Source organism: Galendromus occidentalis, unplaced genomic scaffold (assembly GCF_000255335.2).
Source record: "Galendromus occidentalis unplaced genomic scaffold, Mocc_1.1 scf7180000077497, whole genome shotgun sequence".
NCBI lineage: Eukaryota > Metazoa > Arthropoda > Arachnida > Mesostigmata > Phytoseiidae > Galendromus > Galendromus occidentalis.
In genome coordinates this window covers 1,221,690-1,238,804 of record NW_003805485.1, presented here as the reverse complement: position 1 = coordinate 1,238,804, position 17,115 = coordinate 1,221,690, and the positions used below count along the sequence as shown (strand labels likewise).

At 50.4% G+C, this 17,115-nt stretch overlaps 2 protein-coding genes across 2 annotated transcripts; one reads left to right on the top strand and one right to left on the bottom strand.

The window, feature by feature from the left end:
* Positions 1-260: 260 nt before the first annotated feature.
* Positions 261-3,170, top strand: LOC100901415 (protein slit). Its single transcript, XM_029112384.1, has 9 exons — positions 261-407; positions 716-846; positions 971-1,108; positions 1,204-1,336; positions 1,477-1,640; positions 1,855-2,010; positions 2,188-2,460; positions 2,623-2,981; positions 3,112-3,170. The coding sequence occupies exons 1-9, from the start codon at positions 261-263 to the stop codon at positions 3,168-3,170; spliced, it is 1,560 nt and encodes a 519-aa protein (XP_028968217.1).
* An 11,255-nt stretch (positions 3,171-14,425) lies between these two features.
* LOC100901131 (tRNA modification GTPase MnmE) lies at positions 14,426-16,730 on the bottom strand. The gene is made up of 9 exons (XM_018640736.1): positions 16,552-16,730; positions 16,265-16,405; positions 15,959-16,174; positions 15,744-15,856; positions 15,551-15,665; positions 15,349-15,459; positions 15,160-15,265; positions 14,786-15,059; positions 14,426-14,596 (listed from the first exon to the last, which is right to left on the bottom strand). Exons 1-9 carry the CDS (start codon positions 16,715-16,717, stop codon positions 14,426-14,428), a joined length of 1,413 nt encoding a protein of 470 aa, XP_018496252.1. The 5' UTR covers positions 16,718-16,730.
* Positions 16,731-17,115: the final 385 nt, after the last annotated feature.

Below are 17,115 nucleotides of genomic sequence, written 5' to 3'. Positions count from 1 at the left end.
CGAATCTTGCGGGATATTTTCGCTCAAACCGTCCATCACGGTGACCCGAGCAAAGAAATCCTAAAAAATTCAATAATCGACGACCCGAGTGTTCTGGTCAGTCGTCGTCCGAAGCCGAACATCGGATGCGTTTCTCACTCGACCAGCGCCGTGACTACGGAGTGGGCTTTGGAAAATGGGGTGTTTGATCGGAGATCGGTTTTTCCTCCATGTCTGTCCCTATCGCCGGATCCTAAATGAGCGATTCCAATTACAGAAAGATGCGTCGCTGGCGACCTCCAGACGCCAAATCGACTTCTGGGGCTCTCCTGTACATACTACTGTGGATCGGTTTCAACGCATTCCCCACAACCTTGGCGAAAGCTGCCTGCTTCAAACAGTATCTACAATGCCAATGCATAAATACCGTGAGTACCTTGCTAGAAAATGCCAGCCGTGGCCACAAGGTGACGGATGAGAAGAAAATTCATGTCAGGTGACTTAAGCGGAAGCCTCGCGTCCAGATCGTGCAGGCGCTCATCATTAGAGGCGTCTGTAGACACCGATGAGGTGGCGCTTTAGCGAACAGCGGATGGACAGCGATTAAGACAGCGAGGGAACTCCCGAGGATTTCGCCCACCCCTGAATCTGCGGAACTTTCTCGAACTGTCCAATGGCATACGAGGGAGCACTGCACATATGCCGTCAAAACAAACACGATATTCTATTATTCCAGGGTCTCTTGTATGTAAAATGCAGAAAGTTGGAAACAGAAAGCATTCCCCATATATTGCATCCGCAACTCGATGTCCTCGAAGTGACTTATTCCAAGCTCACTTCTCTGTCCAATGCTGATGTATACACTTCGTAAGTTGACCAATCGATCGTAACAATTTCGTGATTCGATAAAACTATTCCTGATGTAGAGCTATCACACGCGACTCCATGCCGCGAGCTTGACATATTTCTAATCGGAACGCTCCCCTTCAAGTATGCAAGTCTTCAACGTGACTGGAAACGAGCTCACGTCACTCGGTCAGCCCTTGGCGAGTCTTTCCAAACTCCACACGATCATCGCTCGTGAGAACAAACTCGACGCCTTGAGGCGAAGCGATTTACAAGGAATCAAGTGAGTCGATTCTCCGGGCCTCGACTCGGAAACTCGGTCATCCTGAGAAATCGGTCGCTCCCACTGTGCGATGCTCACCGACATTTTGCTTCCAGGAATTTGAAAGTTCTCGACGTATCGAAAAATAAGATCAGCGGCATCGAGGACGGAATGTTCGCAGACATTCCTCTTCGGGAACTCGATCTATCGCAAAATAGGATCAGGATAATTACATCGAGAACTCTGCAGGTTTGTGCCAAGCTCCTTCTGTGAGATAATGATCAGCGTCATGGACCGTGAAAGCTCGATCATTGAACGGGAACGGAGGAATAATCCTACGTGCCGTGACAAAGTTTTACCATCAACGTAAGCAATTCTCTGACTTCCAGGGCTTGAGCAAGCTGCAATCCCTCAACTTGCGGGACAACGAGCTCACAAAAATCCCTCCGCTCACCGATCTGCGATATCTAGTTTTCCTGGACATTTCATTCAATGAGCTACGGTCTATCGAGGACGGCATCGTGCCAAACGTCAGGAGTTTGAACCTAGAAAGGTACGCTCCGTTGGAACCTCATTCGGGTGGGGAGAAGAAATATTTCTGTGAAAATAACAAAGGACTTCAGGCTCTGAAGAACGACCCGCGTGTGGAAATCCAGTGGAATATTATTCATAATCTCATGATGATTCACCATGAGCATGCATAATCCTGACTTCCGGTACTGCGGAAAATGAGGTCTAATATTCCATTATTCTGGCGGCGTTTCCAGATGCGATTTGAAGAGTACAACATTCTTGGCGAACACCACCGTCACTGAGCTCGTGCTCGCTGATAACCAATTCTCTGAGGTTCCGAAACCGCTGCCTCAGAGGCTGGAAACTCTTGTTCTGAGCTCGAATCCGATTCCGATTCTAGGGCCGAGAAGGTGCGTAGTCATGAGTCGCGAAGAATACCTAAGGCAATCGGGCCATGAGTCTTGCCGGTACCATCCTGGGTCCTGCCGTATACGTCGTCGACTCCTGCTCTCAGAGAGAACGATTATAGCTGACGGGTAGCCTTGGAATCAGATGCAAATTGTTGAAGCGCGCGATTTTCATTCTAGTTTGTCGCACGTCCCTAGTCTACGGAACTTCACACTATCGTCCGCAAAGGAGTTGCGGAGCATTCATATCGATGCCTTCAACGGTAACAGCGAATTGGTGCGACTAAATTTCGAGATGGACGCTTCGCTCACGAATATCGATTCTCGTATGTTTCGGGGCATGGCCAAGCTCGAGCAGGTCTCGTTTCGCGGGAGCGGGCTCGAAACTTTGGACCTGAGTCTTGTAGCCGCGAATCAGCTCCGGCGGCTCGATGTCCGTGAGAACCCCTTCAGGTGAGTCCGTGAGGACGAAGCAGTCGGCCGAGGGAACCGCTCTTTCTTCGAATTTCTACGATGATTTTTCTACGCCCGCGGAATGTATTCAGCATGTTTATACATCTGATCCGTCGTTCTGACTATTCTGGAGAGGTAATGATGCGATCATTTCATTTCCAGATGTGATTGTCGTCTTTCGTGGCTGAGAGATCTTTCGCTCTCGTTTCTCAACGGAAGCCGAGCTAATAGGAAACCCACGCCCTTTGATGACGAGACTGTGAAAATCAAATGCGCCGAACCGAAGCAATTTCGGCATCTATACGTACACAGCATGCCGTCGGCCGCCTTCGAGTGCCGGACAAGGAATCTTCTCTCGTTGATTTTGCTGCCGGTGATCATCGTTTTGCTTGTTGCCGGCGCTGCATTACTAGCTTACCGCTACAGACATAAGCTGCCGTTCAACAAGAGCAAAACGGCGCCCTCGAGCTCCAAGACTCACTTCGAGAAGACCTACATGGTTCCTGCAAACGACTATGAAGGTTATGAAGGTTAGGAACGAAAGATTTTTTGAAGAGAACTTCTCATCGAATATCCCGAAAGGTTACCGAAGATTCTCTGTTGACCCCGAATGACGCGAATGAAATCCTATGAGATCCCTTCGCCTTTCAGGAATCTACCACATACAGCGCAACGCGCCGATTCGCCTGATCCCCGTTACAGAGTTGTGACCCGAGGACAATCGGAGGCCGCTAAGCTTATCCCTCCGTCCAATTCAGATTTCTTTGAGTCGTCCCCCATTACCGGCCCTACCCGTGAGCGCTCGCGCGTCCAACGTAGAAAACGATTACTCGAACATCTACGCGACTCTGAACACGCAGCCTCATAATTACTCAACTCTCAAACATTCCCTGAGTAGTGGAGCTGACTCAATTTCTACTCCTTTGACGTCGCTTTCGTCTCTATCGACGTATGAGAGAGCTCCGTACTGTTATGTGTTTGAGTGAAGGCCGCGAAAGCCATCGCTCCTTGATTCCAAGCTCGTGGGTTCTCTTCCATTCAGTTAGGGAGCTCACTGAGATTCTCCGGAAGAAGAAACTTGTTCCTCGAGCCGATTCAGGGATTTTTTCCGGTGACTTCACTCCCCGACATGATTCTCAGCGGATCTTCTATTCCTGCAGCGGTCCCATTCTTTCGAAGGGATCTTCCTCCGTTTTGATTCTTTTGTATTATTTTGTTGATTCTATAAGTTATTCATCTACTATCCAGATGTATGATGTTGGGGCTACTATCTCCCGCATCAGTCACCGTTCAAGTCGAGCTGAAGAGACTTGCTCTCATCTTCAAGAGAAATATTTTCGGTTGTGAAAATGCTCCCTCGGAGTATTTGATTTTTCTCATTTCGGTTTTCCGCTCGATCACCCAGCTGGACACTGGTTGATGAATGAATTGCGTTTATTACGGTTAAGTGAATGGAACCGAGGTTCATTTCCGTGTCAGTCGAACAAAAGACCAAAGAAGAGTTTTATTTTTCTGCCGGTATTTCGAAGCCGGAAGCGCGACTGTTGGAAAATCCTAGAAGAACTGCCTCGTTCCACCATCAGGGACGATATAGGAGGATCTGGGTCGAAAAACTTTGGAAGAATTCGATCAGACATTTCCTGATGGTCGATCGAACGTAGGCCTCCGAAGTCCTACATAATTCCGCAATGGGGAGCGGGAGCGAATTCATATCTCTCTGCAGTGAAGGTCGTCGCATGCGAAAGTTATTGTGTACATAACATAATATAATCCCATCTAGTGAATGAGCACGATGCAGAAGCGGGAGAGAAGAAATGTAGTTGTGAGCACGGCGATGACGTGGAACGAACCGATAAGCGGGAGACTCGTCCGCGGCTCAACCGATTTAGTATGGATGTTTGCCGAAAGCTATCAGAGAAGGAAATTGTGCAATCCAAACGCTAACAACGGTCCGGCAACATCTGCGCACGATGAGGAGTCTATGCAGTAACTCTTCTAGTTCCAACGAGTCCGAGAAGCGATGGGAGCCTTAAATTGGAAGCGGACACACAAAAGGTTCAGTCAGCCCGTCGCTCAGCGAGAGGGCTCCGATCGAATCTCTATATGTGATCCATCGAAATGGGTCTTCCTATGAGGGGTGGGGACTTCAGAGAGCACCCTTCCAAAATTATCGCAGCGTAAACGAAATACGATTGGGAAACCGAAACGAAAGCGTTTGGGCGAATAGACTCCGATCGGATTGGTGCCGCACCAGAGTGTAAATAACGGAAATCACCTGACTGCAGATCATGTTGGTGATCATGGATTCGTAGCATATCACGTTGAGAGAATAATATATTCGAGAAATTGAATAAGGAAAAGGGAAACTCTTTCACGGTCGAAATCAGCGGCGGAAGATTGAAGGAAGAATGTTATCGGGAAGGGTGACTCTCGATCGAGTCTTAGACGAATCACGGAAGGAAATGCTTTCTCGGTTGCTTGCGCGTGAATCGGAGGAGAGACACTAGCTAGTGATGTATGTACATAGTCAGTCCAATTGAATGTCAGCATACTGACTTGCAAGAACACAGTCTTTAATAAAGAAGAAGACTCGCACACTCCAACGGCTGGCGTTCTTCTCAACTTCCATTTTCGGCTTTTGCCAAAGAGGATACTGCTCGCCGTCGATATGAATGTATACGAAAACTTTCGAAAAAAACAAGAACCTATTGAGAGAGAATGGGGCGAGGGGTGACTCGAGAACACTGCCTCGATGGGCGGTGAAAAACTGAAGGACCTCGATACATGGAGGAAATGTCGTGGAAGCGCTCCGCAACGCGCAAGGGAGCGGAACACCGAACTTAAATTCTCGCGGTCAGGAAAGGAGGCGTGCTTTCGCAATTTCCTTCCACAGTCGGAGGCGAACTAGGCGACGAAAGTTTTCCGAACCATCTCATCCCACTTTTTTAGCATCTTATGGAAGCGTTCTCCAGAATCGGCAGGCGAGCGAGTTGTTCTTGGACTTCATCGGTTCCTCTTCATCTGATTACAGAGGATGAGACGGACAAAACGGATAGTTCCCGCTCGGGTTTATCCGGTTCGCTCTGCTCGCTGGAATCGCTCGTCAGCTGGCAGACACTCTCCACCTGGAGCTCTCTCGATCTCGTCCTCTGAGGGAGCTCAATTCAACTTTTCTCCGCCCACGAGATACTGTATGTTTTCCGCCCCGGTCGAAAAGATCACTCGCTCGATATTCAAGACTGTTTATTTCATCTGCTCCCAGTTGGGAATCGTTATAAGAGGTGATTCGAGGAACTCTACGGCGCGTCACCAGCCTAGTTGCGTCTTAATGGTGGGCATTCTTCTGAAGCACTGCGATACCTGTCGGACGTAAGGAGCTGAAACCTTCTCTTGGAGTTCCCAGCCAAGAAAAGCAAGGACAAGCTCCAAAGTCCACGGCTAATTGTCGGTACATTTTTCATGACAAAACACAAACTCAAATCACCTGGTTTGATATATAGCTTAGTCATAGCTACTTCTGTTGAGGTGGACTCCGGACGTTCCTGACGGGCGCCCGAGCTCGCACTCCACCTTCCACGCCAACCCTCCCGAGTCGCCTGTCTGGCTGTGCGCCGGTCATATTCCTGGAGACGTACCACTCGGATATGATCCCCAACATTCTTCCTGCGACTGCGAGTTTTGCTCCTGGCACACCATGGTCTGAAGAGAAACAACGGTATTGATTTCCCGAACAGAACTTCGTGTTGACTAGAGTCTGGACACATTTGTAAGTATATCATCTAGACTGGTTCCCGATGCACTCCATGCTCACCTCTGATAATTTCCGCGAGAGGCAAATTGAACTCTCCCGCCGTTTGATTGGCTCGTGATGAATGCACCTCGGTCACGATCGTCAGAGAGAGCAGGAGAAGACATAACGCGTTCGGGGCATTCATGTCAGTAGATTGATTGTAAGCTTGAGTACAGCCCTTTTCTCACGCTATCCCAGCTCCTCTGTCGCGACTCTGTAGGAACTGAGGTCCCATTCAATATACGTCCTCGGCTCCGGAATCCTCTCAATCTCTCCACTGTCGGGCGAGAAGAAAAAAGTCGAAATCCACTTTCTATCGCTCAGAGGCAGAGCGTCTGCACGGTAACCTCGAACGAGTACCACCCGTTTTTCGAGCTCTGGGTTCGTATCATCACCGGTAGTCTCGTGTATGAAATGATTTTGATGGGACCGGGAGAGCCTCTGCATCCGAACGATGCGCACATCAATATCAAAGCAGAAATTGGGGGTTCCGAACGGCGACCTTCCGGACGGTCCGCTTTGAGCGGCACCAATTTTCACCCGGCTGTAGATCTGCCTCTTAAGGACTCGCTCGGCGCATGCCGAGTTCGATGGAGTTCAATAGGACCTATAGAAATTGCGATAATCCGCAGAAGACGAGGACCCCTTTTAATCGCTTTCGTGAGAGCTCGTCATTGCTGAACCCGGATCCGTGAGAGAGGGTTATCCATCCCCAATGATCAAGAAGTCCTGTCGATCAAGACTCCATAGCTCGTGATCTAACTCTCGAGACCGAAACGAGCTCATCCGAGTCTGATCCTCATCGATCAGGTGTTGCGAGTGAACCTTTTCTATTAAGGGGATCCGCCCCTATTCCGATGAAATGAGTTCTCTCGCTTCCCTTCCACACCGCTGTAGGTTCATCGCTAATTGCACCGCATTGAGGATCGACATCGGACACGTATTATAATTCAGAACACAGCCCTGATGACCGTTGGTCCGTGTTACCCCTGGGGTTTCTCGCTCACCGAGGAACATGTCCCAGAAATTGCTGAAAATAGAGGAGTCAGGAAATGTGGCCCATTCGGGGATCAGCGTCGAGAATTCCTTTGATCAACTCACTCGGACTCCCGAATGAGAATTAGGTACGCTATTTGCAATAACTAACTGCATGTGTCGGGATAGCCAGCCGCTGTAGGTCTCCGCCCTGAGCTCCTCTTGAGCATTGAAATAGCATACTACTTTCAAGGCGCACCGCGATTTGCCAGATGAGAAAGTTCTCTGTAGCGCTTCATTGTCAAGCAATGTCCCATTCAAGATGATTTCACCAGTCACCAGTTCGTCGACCGGAGCAGCGATCGGATGTTTGGGCTCTGTAATTTGTACTCACATTACTCTCGTTCGTTTCGAAACTGAAGAGAATCGTCATTGGATTCGGTGACATGAGCTCAGGAGCTCGTGACTCACCGGAGACAGCAGCGCCGGTGGAAGCTTGCGCTCCGTCGAAGGCTTGAGGAGTCGGAGCAGAACGCGCGCCCCGGACCGTTATCAGACGGACGAACACCGATACCAGTAGCGGAAGAGTTCGACTGCATGATTCTCTTCTCGGCTGGAATGATTAGCCCGATTTTTGGGTTCGACGTCAATTCAGACAATATTTCTCCCGCGTAATACCGAGGGCTCTACGCTGTTCGCGATTGGGAACGAGTTATTGTCCCGTATAAAGGACCCTCGAGCAACCGATCACAGAGGGCGATGCGACGTATTGGCGAAATCAGCTCCCATGCTTTCGAAAAGAAACTACGGATCCGTTGGTGTCGAAACCTTCTCTTCTCGGGTGCGAAGCGAATAAGAGATTCGAGGTAGCGCATCTGAACTTGTCTCGTTCATAGACTCACGGGAGAGGAGAGACAGCGGCCGATCAGAAATACACGGCACCTCTATACTCGCCTCCACTGCATGCGATTATTGCGCGATGGCTTTGCGACTTTGACCGGCATTCTTTGGGAGCTCACCTGACTCAGTGAAACTTCGGTTTTATCTTGAGAAACGTGAAAAAAATGAACCATCAAACTCGAAAAAAAATCAACCATCAAATTCGACCAACCTAATCGTCGTGCAACAGAATCCCAAGAAAACCTTTCGACTCTTCAAAAAAAACCTATGTGAACCCTGCCAAAATATTAAGATCAACAGCCGTCAAACCGTAACCCACCTCGGCTTCTAACAGTCCCCGGAGCGAGCGCGGGTAGGGTGTGGACGGCCGCTTGGGCCAACGGGTCTTCTTGACGCCGTCATCGCGCTGGGCGGTTGGGGTGGCCATTTTTGGAAATGTTGTTCGTTCCGCGATGGATGGAAAGTAAAAGGTAACGCAGAGCGCGCGGAGACATCGAAGTCAACCGGCCACCAGAGGGCGTGACGGAATTTGGAGTGATGCGCGGGAATGTTTCTAGAACTGTCAGACCCCACTTATTCTGACAATTCGGCGGGGGACTGTCACGAGCAGGACTAGGTCCGTTGCGTCATCATCACTTATTTATTTCTCTAACAACACCAATCCGATTACGCCATACCTCATTTTACACTCCCAGAGAGAGACCAAGTAGTGATCAAGGTGTAATATGCTCAATCCTAGGGATTACTCCTCCTTCTTCCCTTGGTATACTAGAAAATCATTATTCATTATGTTATTATTATTTCCTAGGTTGGATAATCTCAATCAGAGATGAATAAATAAGACCCAGAGCCGGCAGCACGTTTGGGGATTCGCGCCGCCGCTGATAGCCAGGGGCGGATCCAGCTTTTTTTCTTGGGGGGGGCCAAGTCATATTTTCAGGGGGAAAGAGCCGAAAATGATGACGCGCCACCTCGCAGCCCATGCTTTTGCATAGGGATCGAAGATTCTTGGGGGGGCCATGGCCCCCTGGCCCCCCCCCTGGATCCGCCACTGCTGATAGCGAACTCTTCTCGGAACAGCTCTCTGGCCACGGAGGGCGCGACAGTCTCTCCTACAGCTGACTGTCAGCGGAGCTGTCAGTGGCCGGAACTGTGACGTCAGACGTCAGTAGCAACCTCGATATCGGTAGCGCCCTGATCATGCTCAGCGCTCTCGATATTTCTCGGTACTCGGGGTTCAAACCCCTGATCCGGTTCGCGAAAGGATAGGTCTGGGTCACGCCCCGCTATCCGGTTCAATATCCCCCAAGTGCGTGTTGACTCTCAGTGTCCTTCTAATGATTCATTATTCATTAGTATCTTCATTGGGAAGCTCCACAGTCAGTGCCACACCTTCTGTTGGAGTTCATAGCCAAGAAAAGTAAGGACAAGCTTCAGAGTCCACGGCACTAATTGTCGGTTCATTCTTCATGACGGGACACAAACTCGAATCACTTGGTTTAATTCATAGCTTAGTCATAGCTACTTCTGCTGAGGTGGACTCCGGACGTTCCTGACGGGCGCCCGAGCTCGCACTCCACCTTCCACGCCAACCCTCCCGAGTCGCCTGTCTGGCTGTGCGCCGGTCATATTCCTGGAGACGTACCACTCGGATATGATCCCCAACATTCTTCCGGCGACTGCGAGTTTTGCTCCTGGCACACCATGGTCTGAAGAGAAACAATGCTACTGATTTTCCGAAAACAACCTCGTGTTAAAGAGTCTGGAGACATATGTTTATCATCTATACTGGTTCCCGATGCACTCGATGCTTACCTCTGATAATTTCCGCGAGAGGCAAATTAAACTCTCCCGCCGTCTGATTGGCTCGTGATGAATGCACCTCGGTCACGATCGTCAGAGAGAGCAAGAGAACATATAACGCGTTCGGAGCATTCATGTCAGTAGATTGATTGTAAGCTTGAGTACAGCCCTTTTCTCACGCTATCTTAGCTCGAAGTCTCCTCTGTCGCGACTCTGTAGGAACTGAGGTCTCATTCAAGATACCTCCTCGGCTCCGGAATCCTCTCAATCTCTCCACTGTCTGGTCGAGAAGAAAAAAGTCGAAATCCACTTTCTATCGCTCAGAGGCAGAGCGTCTGCACGGCAATCCCGAGCGAGTCCCACCCGTTTCTCGAGCCATGGGTTCTTATCACCACCGGCAGTGTCGTGTATGAAATGATTTTGATGGGACCGAGCGAGCCCCTGCATCCGAACGATGCGCACATCTATACCAGAGCAGAAATTGTGGGTTCCGAACCCCGACCTTTCAGACGGTCCGCTTTGAACGGCACCAATTTTCACCCGGCTGCAGATCTGCCTCTTAAGGACTCGCTCAGCGCATGCCGCGTTCGATGGAGTTCAATAGGACCTATAGAGAGTGCGATCATCCGCAGATGGCGAGGACCCCTTTGAATCGTTCTCGTGAGAGCTCGTCATTGCTGAATTCCGGATCCGTGAGACAAGGGTTATCCACCCCGATGATAAAGAAGTCCTGTCGATCAAGATTCCAACGCTCGTGATCTAACTCTCGAGACCGAAACATGCTCATCCGAGTCTTATTCTCATTGATCAGGTGTTGCGAGTGAATGGGAGGTGTTCAAGAATCTTCTGCACCGCGTCTCGTGAACGGTGTTGGAGGGTTTTCAGAGCCCCAGCAATGGATCGTACGAAGTACAACAGCCTAGAGAGAGAACGTTGGGAGAAACTTTTTCAAGGAACGACGATCCCTATCCGGTGCTCAAGTTTGGACATCACTCGTCCTCCAGTACTCCGCTTCGCGAGGTGCCCCTTCTATACCTCACGGGAGATGAGGATCCAAAGGACTAGATCCTTCCTGATCGTCACGATCCTGTTCTCCGGTATGAGCGACGTCCTTTCTGCTCCGATCGGGGGAGTCGGAGCTCCATTCTTTCTCTCCGCTTCAGATTTACTTCTCGGTGAGTACTGCTTCTCACAATCACAAGGACTTCTTCATGGCAAGCTTTATATTTTCCGGGGTTCGGAACCGATAAGACGAATTATGCTCTGCCGCAAAGGCTTTTCAGTAGCTATCATGAAGGCGTCGATTGCGGGCCGCGTGCTTGGCCTGATGTCCGATTGGTTTGTGAACTACGTTCCCGAAAACGTGGTCGTTCGGAAAGAGATCGACGACCTCCCCCGAGCATTCGGACACCAGGGCGAGTCAGCGGAGGACGAATCTGATAATGAACCCAACGTATATGATGCTGGAGCCGATTTAAGAAGAATGGCGCGGATCAGGCAAATCTACGGGGATCTCGCCGCAAATCAGGTAAATCATTCATCGGAGAGCGGGGCTTAGACTCTTCTTTCAGCAGCTCCCGCTATATTCGGCGAGGCGATCCCGATATTGGTAACCTATTTCGATTCGCTAATATCCAAAGCCTCTATGAATTAGAAATCTGTTCCAGAAATCTGTCGGTCTCGGTAGGAACCCGGTCCGCAGCTCTGATCGAAACTCGAGCCATGCACCTCCGCCTGCCTCCGCCTCGCTGAAAAATCCGAATTCCAGCGCTTGATTGTTCTTCTGGTTCTGCAAACGGGAGAGAGAGGCCTCACAAAATGGCTGGGCGCCGGAGATCTTGCTTCGAATCCTGGGCGATTTTCGGAAGATGGAGATCAAGGCGTTATCGAAAGATCTCCCAAGCGAGGCTTGCAGTTTCGGCCAAGCCTCCAAGCACTCCGGACCTTAGAACGATTTCCGCAGTGAACCCGAGACACCTGCTTCGGGGAAGTGTCTAGAATACTGGACTTCATCCTCCTTGGTGTGTCATATCGCAATCTTCCCCGCGTTTCCTGTTTACAGTGTGCCGAAGCTCGTCGAACAATAAATAGCTTCCAATCTGTATTGAACTGCCCTTGTCTCTTCTGATCATGCTCTGGGTCGAAACGCTGTGAGGGATGGTCTAGGCGAACTTTCGCGGGAGGAAAGAATGATTTCAAGCTAAATTTGCAGGGGGGGCGCGACGTTATCCTTGGAGCTTGCCAGTCCTCGGCGGGTATTTTTTCCGTCTCAATTATCTCACCTGAGCCACGGATCGGCGAAGGATACACCGCTTCCTCGAGAGCAGAACCTCTTGATTCTGGCCCCGAGAAATTCGCCCGGAGCGGCACGCTGTGCCCTTGCGATTAGCCGATAAGGTCGGTAAGAACTGCGGGGAGACGGCACCATCAAGCGTGAGATCGAACGGAGCTCGAAACAGATTTACAGATTATGGAGAAGCCGCTGCGCAATGATACTCTACAAAGCTCGGAGGAAGCCATGGCTGACTCGCGGAAGGGTCGCGCCGAGATATAAGCGATATTGAGGTTGAATATCTAGTATTACAGAGCGAACAGTTTTTTTTTCTTCGTTCTCTCGCTCCCAATGAATCAATTCACGCCAGAGAATCCCGTCTGAGAAAACGGAGTGAACAGACTCGGAGAAACCTCGCTTATATCTTGAGACGGTTAACACCGAAATGTTGGAAGGCTTTTATAGAAAGCCCTACGGATCATACCAATTCAATAGAAGTCTTTGAAATCGAAGCTTGCAAGAAGAACTTTTTTTTATTGAAAAGATCCGCCCCTATTCCGATGAAGTGAGCTCTCTCGCTTCCCTTCCAGACCGCTGTAGGTTCATCGCCAATTGCACCGCATTGAGGATCGACATCGGACACGTATTATAATTCAGAACACAGCCCTGATGACCGTGGGTCCGTGTTACCCCTGGGGTTTCTCGCTCACCGAGGAGCATGTCCCAGAAATTGCTGAAAATAGAGGAGTCAGGAAATGTGGCCCATTCGGGGATCAGCGTCGAGAATTCCTTTGATCAACTCACTCGGACTCCCGAATGAGAACTAGGTACGCTATTTGCAATAACTTACTGCATGTGACGGGATAGCCAGCCGCTGTAGGTCTCCGCCCTGAGCTCCTCTTGAGCATTGAAATAGCATACTACTTTCAAGGCGCACCGCGATTTGCCAGATGAGAAAGTTCGCTGTAGCGCTTCATTGTCAAGCAGTGTCCCGTTCAGGATGATTTCACCACTCACAAGTTCGTCGACTGGAGCAGCGATCGGATGATTGGGCTCTGTAATTTGTACTCACATTAATCTCGTTCGTTTCGAAACTGAAGGGGATCGTCATTGGATTCGATAAGACGAGCTCAGGAGCTCGGGACTCACCGGAGACGGCGGCGCCGGTTGAGGCTTGCGCTCCGTCGAAGGCTCCAGGAGTCGGGGCCGAACGCGCGCCTCTGACGGTTATCAGAAAGACCAACACCGATACCACTGGCGATGAATTCGATTTGAGCATGTTGCTCTTCTCGGCTGAGATGATTAGCCCGATTTCCGGGTTCGACGTCACTTCAGACAATATTTCTCCCGCGTAATACGGAGGGCTCCACGCTGTTCACGATTGGGCACGAATTATTCTCCCGTATAAAGGACCCTCGAGCAACCGATCACAGAGGGCGATGCGACGTATTGGCGAAATCAGCTCCCATGCTTTCGAAAAGAAACTACGGATCCGTTGGTGTCGAAACCTCCTCTTCGTGGGTGCGAAGCGAATAAGAGATTCGAGGGAGCGCATCTGAACTTGTCTCGTTCATAGACTCATGGGAGAGGAGAGACAGCGGCCGATCAGAAAGCACACGGCACCTCAAGACTCGCCTCCACTGCATGCGGTTATTGCGCGATGGCTTCGCGAATCTGACCGGCATTCTTCGGGAGCTCACTCGAACTCGATACCTGTTCGTCTAATCACGATTCTGGGTTAGGGGGGAGGGATCAAGTCGAAAGGGGGAAAATTCTGATCGACTCGAGCATGTTCCATGGACCTGCGGCCTCGTTCAGCCGAGAGCTTGATCCTGAGTTGATCCTGAATCGAAGAATGGGGAAAGGCAACCTCCATTTGGAAGTCTCACCAAGGAGTCACCTCCGGACAAATATTTTCCCAGAACTTGTCCCGATATCGAATCAATGAGAATGTCCAGTCCCCGGGGGAAATGACAGTTTCCGAGTGTCAAATATCTACGAGCGTCCTTCCTCTCGGCGTTTCACTGGGAACTCCATCTAAACAGCTAGAGCAGAGCGAGCGAAGATGGTTCCACGAAAATCTGCTGCTCATGCTCTTCGCGGTCTCCTTGGGCGGCTCTGTCCGTCCGTATCGAGTTCGAAGTTTTCTCGATTCATCTTTCAATTAGATTGCGTCACCTGGGATGTTCATCAGCGGAATCAATCGGAGAGATTTATTGACGCTCTCATTTACCTATACAGAAACGACTGAAAATGATATCGAGGATGTCTTCGGTCTCGACTCTTCCGGTGATGCGGCCGAGATCCATGGCTGCTCTTCGGAGGAATTCCGCAGAGATGACAGCGTCTGCGCAGAGCTCGTCGGCGAGACACATTTCGATGTTCTCGAGAGCACTCTGGAGAGGAAAACAAGAAGCTTGGCTTAGTCTGAGATGCAGCCTCTCACAGTCGAAGTTTCTGAATCCAGAAAGAGAGCAGGGAGAAGGGGGAAATTAGCAGCTCCGAAAAATACAGGTTGTCCGCCGTTTCGATTAAGACGTGATCTCCTCGAATGACGATTCGAGAAACTGAGAGAGAATTCGTACCTGAATGAGTTCTTGCTGTCTCTCCCTCACGATTAGCGGCGGGGCGTCGGGTGCATACTTTGAGCGTAGTCTCGAAATGATGCCGTCCGTTAACTCGGCGATACCCGCACCGGTGGCGCACGACACCGCATAATCGATGCCAGGCTGTCTAGTGCAGCCACGAAGGAGATCAATTTTATTCAAAACGACAATCGTATCTTCATTAGCCACTTCGCCCCGATCTCGTGCCAGCGAGGCGGGATCGTCTATCACAGAGACGTTGATGTGAGCGTTCCTGACGGAGAATCCAAGGGTTATCATTCCATTCGAACCCCTTTCGGCGCCGCGATAAGAGTCATCTGCCCCCTACGATAATTATGGGGAAATTGCCATACTCAGCAAAATCCTTCGCCCTGGTGATGCCTTCGAGCTCGACAGCATCATCCGTATCGGACCGGATTCCAGCAGTGTCGCAGAGAACGATCGGTAATCCACCAAGGTCTAGAAAAGTTGTTGGAATTTCAAGCGCACGAGGAAATGTACATTCTTTGATAAGTCCTCCGTGAAGTTTTCTGCCCACACACCTAGGGTAGTTTTCACCAGATCTCGGGTCGTGCCGGCTGATGGACTGACAATAGATGTCTCTTGTTGGGAGAGAATGTTCATCAAAGTTGATTTACCGACGTTTGGGCGACCTGTTGGAGCGTTTTAAGTTCGGAATGCGCCCTGGTAAGATTCTCCGTTGGAGGCTACCCGCAATCGCGCACAGAAATGCTATCGTCTGACCTGTGATTGCTACTCGGAACCCAGTGCGGATAGCATGTCCTCTTGGAGCCGACTGCAAGGCCAGCCTAATTTCTAGAAGAGTGTTCCGCAGAGTAGAGCGCACGTTCTTGACTACCTTCGACAGGGAAGAAATATGTCAGTCGATAATTCTCGGTGGAATGGTCACCCGCAAGGTACCTTGTCTGATCCGTACCTCTTCAGCGGGAATATCCTGGTCCTCCGAAAAGTCAATGTAGGCCTCGAAGTTGGCCATCGCTTCTTTTATCTGCGACATCCACTGGTTGCAAACGCCGGACAATTGACTGCCTGAAGAGGAGGGGAAAAGTATTGTTGGCAAGAACTATCCTATCATCCGAGGCGTGAATTATCGCCTAAGAATTCCCCCACGGGCGGACATTCATGTAAAACCTCGTATAGCTTGGTCGAGCTGGGATTCAGTTTCCGCGTCGATGAGATCCGCGAGACTCTCAGCGTCGGACAGATCCAGTTTCCGGTTGTGGAACGCTCTTTTCGCGAACTCGCCAGGTTCCGCCATTCTCAAGCCGTCGATCGAAGCGAGTGCGGAAGACAGTGTTTTGATCACGGCGATACTCCCATGGCATTGGAGTTCACAAACATCTTCGCCTGAGAAGATCGATCATGGTATTTGCATCGATTGAGAACGGGGATTATGAACGACTCAGCTCCTGCGTTCGGTTCCTCTCAAAGTCTCACCGGTGAACGATGATGGTCCTTTGAACCACAGCATGACTCCACTATCGATGATTTTCGAGGTGACGGGATGGCGGAGTCGTCGTACGTACGCGCGACGATGCTCCGGGCTCTCAATGTTGCCAATCAGGGACATCACGCGTGCTATGGGAGAAAAACAGAATTAACTTCAGAATCATGGAAGAGATAGAATCGTCTCCGGCCAACTATCCCAGCGTCTCACGCATGCGGGCTCTGCTCTCTCGCATAAGACGGGACGAGAACTCCCATTCAGGATGCTCACGGCTTACCCGCTTCCGGTCCCGAAACTCTGAATACGGCTACTGCACTTTTGACATATGCGGTCGACAATGCAAATATGGTTGATCGGAACCTCCTCTGTATAGTCCATTGAGACAAGGCTCTTGACTCGACAGCCGTTCTCAGAAGGAGAACACTAAGCTTGAACAGCGTCATCGTAGTGCACTGACACGCATCGGAGACTCTGTCATACGGCGGGTGAACTTGACTTCGAAGTGCTCATCGAGATTGAATCAATGATGAAGCGGAGGATTTTCATCGCGCACATGCCGATCAGCTGTTCGTTCCATTCGAACAGCTGAGGGCCGACTGCGCTCTTCCCAACAGGAACGCTCTGAGCGCTTTCAAAAAGAGGCGGGCTCCACGCGATGTTAGCGCGCCTTGGAAAGTCAAAGCCGAAATTCCGAAATCTTGGCAAGGAGCTCCCCCAATATCCCGATATCGCGGCCGAGGTCACACGAGACTCCTCTCTGTCTTCAGATTATGGACGTTCATGCTGAACTTCTCTGCGACCGAGTTCGATACAGTCGAACCTGCTCCCTCTCCCAGCGAGG

Excerpts from the sequence above, each read along its gene's own strand:
- LOC100901415 (XM_029112384.1), top strand. The coding sequence starts at position 261 with ATGCGTCGCTGGCGACCTCCAGACGCCAAATCGACTTCTGGGGCTCTC. Across the intron at positions 847-970 it reads AATGCTGATGTATACACTTC|TATGCAAGTCTTCAACGTGA; the intron begins GTAAGTTGACCA and ends CTCCCCTTCAAG. Across the intron at positions 1,109-1,203 it reads AGCGATTTACAAGGAATCAA|GAATTTGAAAGTTCTCGACG; the intron begins GTGAGTCGATTC and ends TTTTGCTTCCAG.
- LOC100901131 (XM_018640736.1), bottom strand. The coding sequence starts at position 16,717 with ATGACGCTGTTCAAGCTTAGTGTTCTCCTTCTGAGAACGGCTGTCGAG. Across the intron at positions 16,175-16,264 it reads AGGACCATCATCGTTCACCG|GCGAAGATGTTTGTGAACTC; the intron begins GTGAGACTTTGA and ends CGATCTTCTCAG. Across the intron at positions 15,060-15,159 it reads AGGGCGAAGGATTTTGCTGA|GAACGCTCACATCAACGTCT; the intron begins GTATGGCAATTT and ends ATTCTCCGTCAG.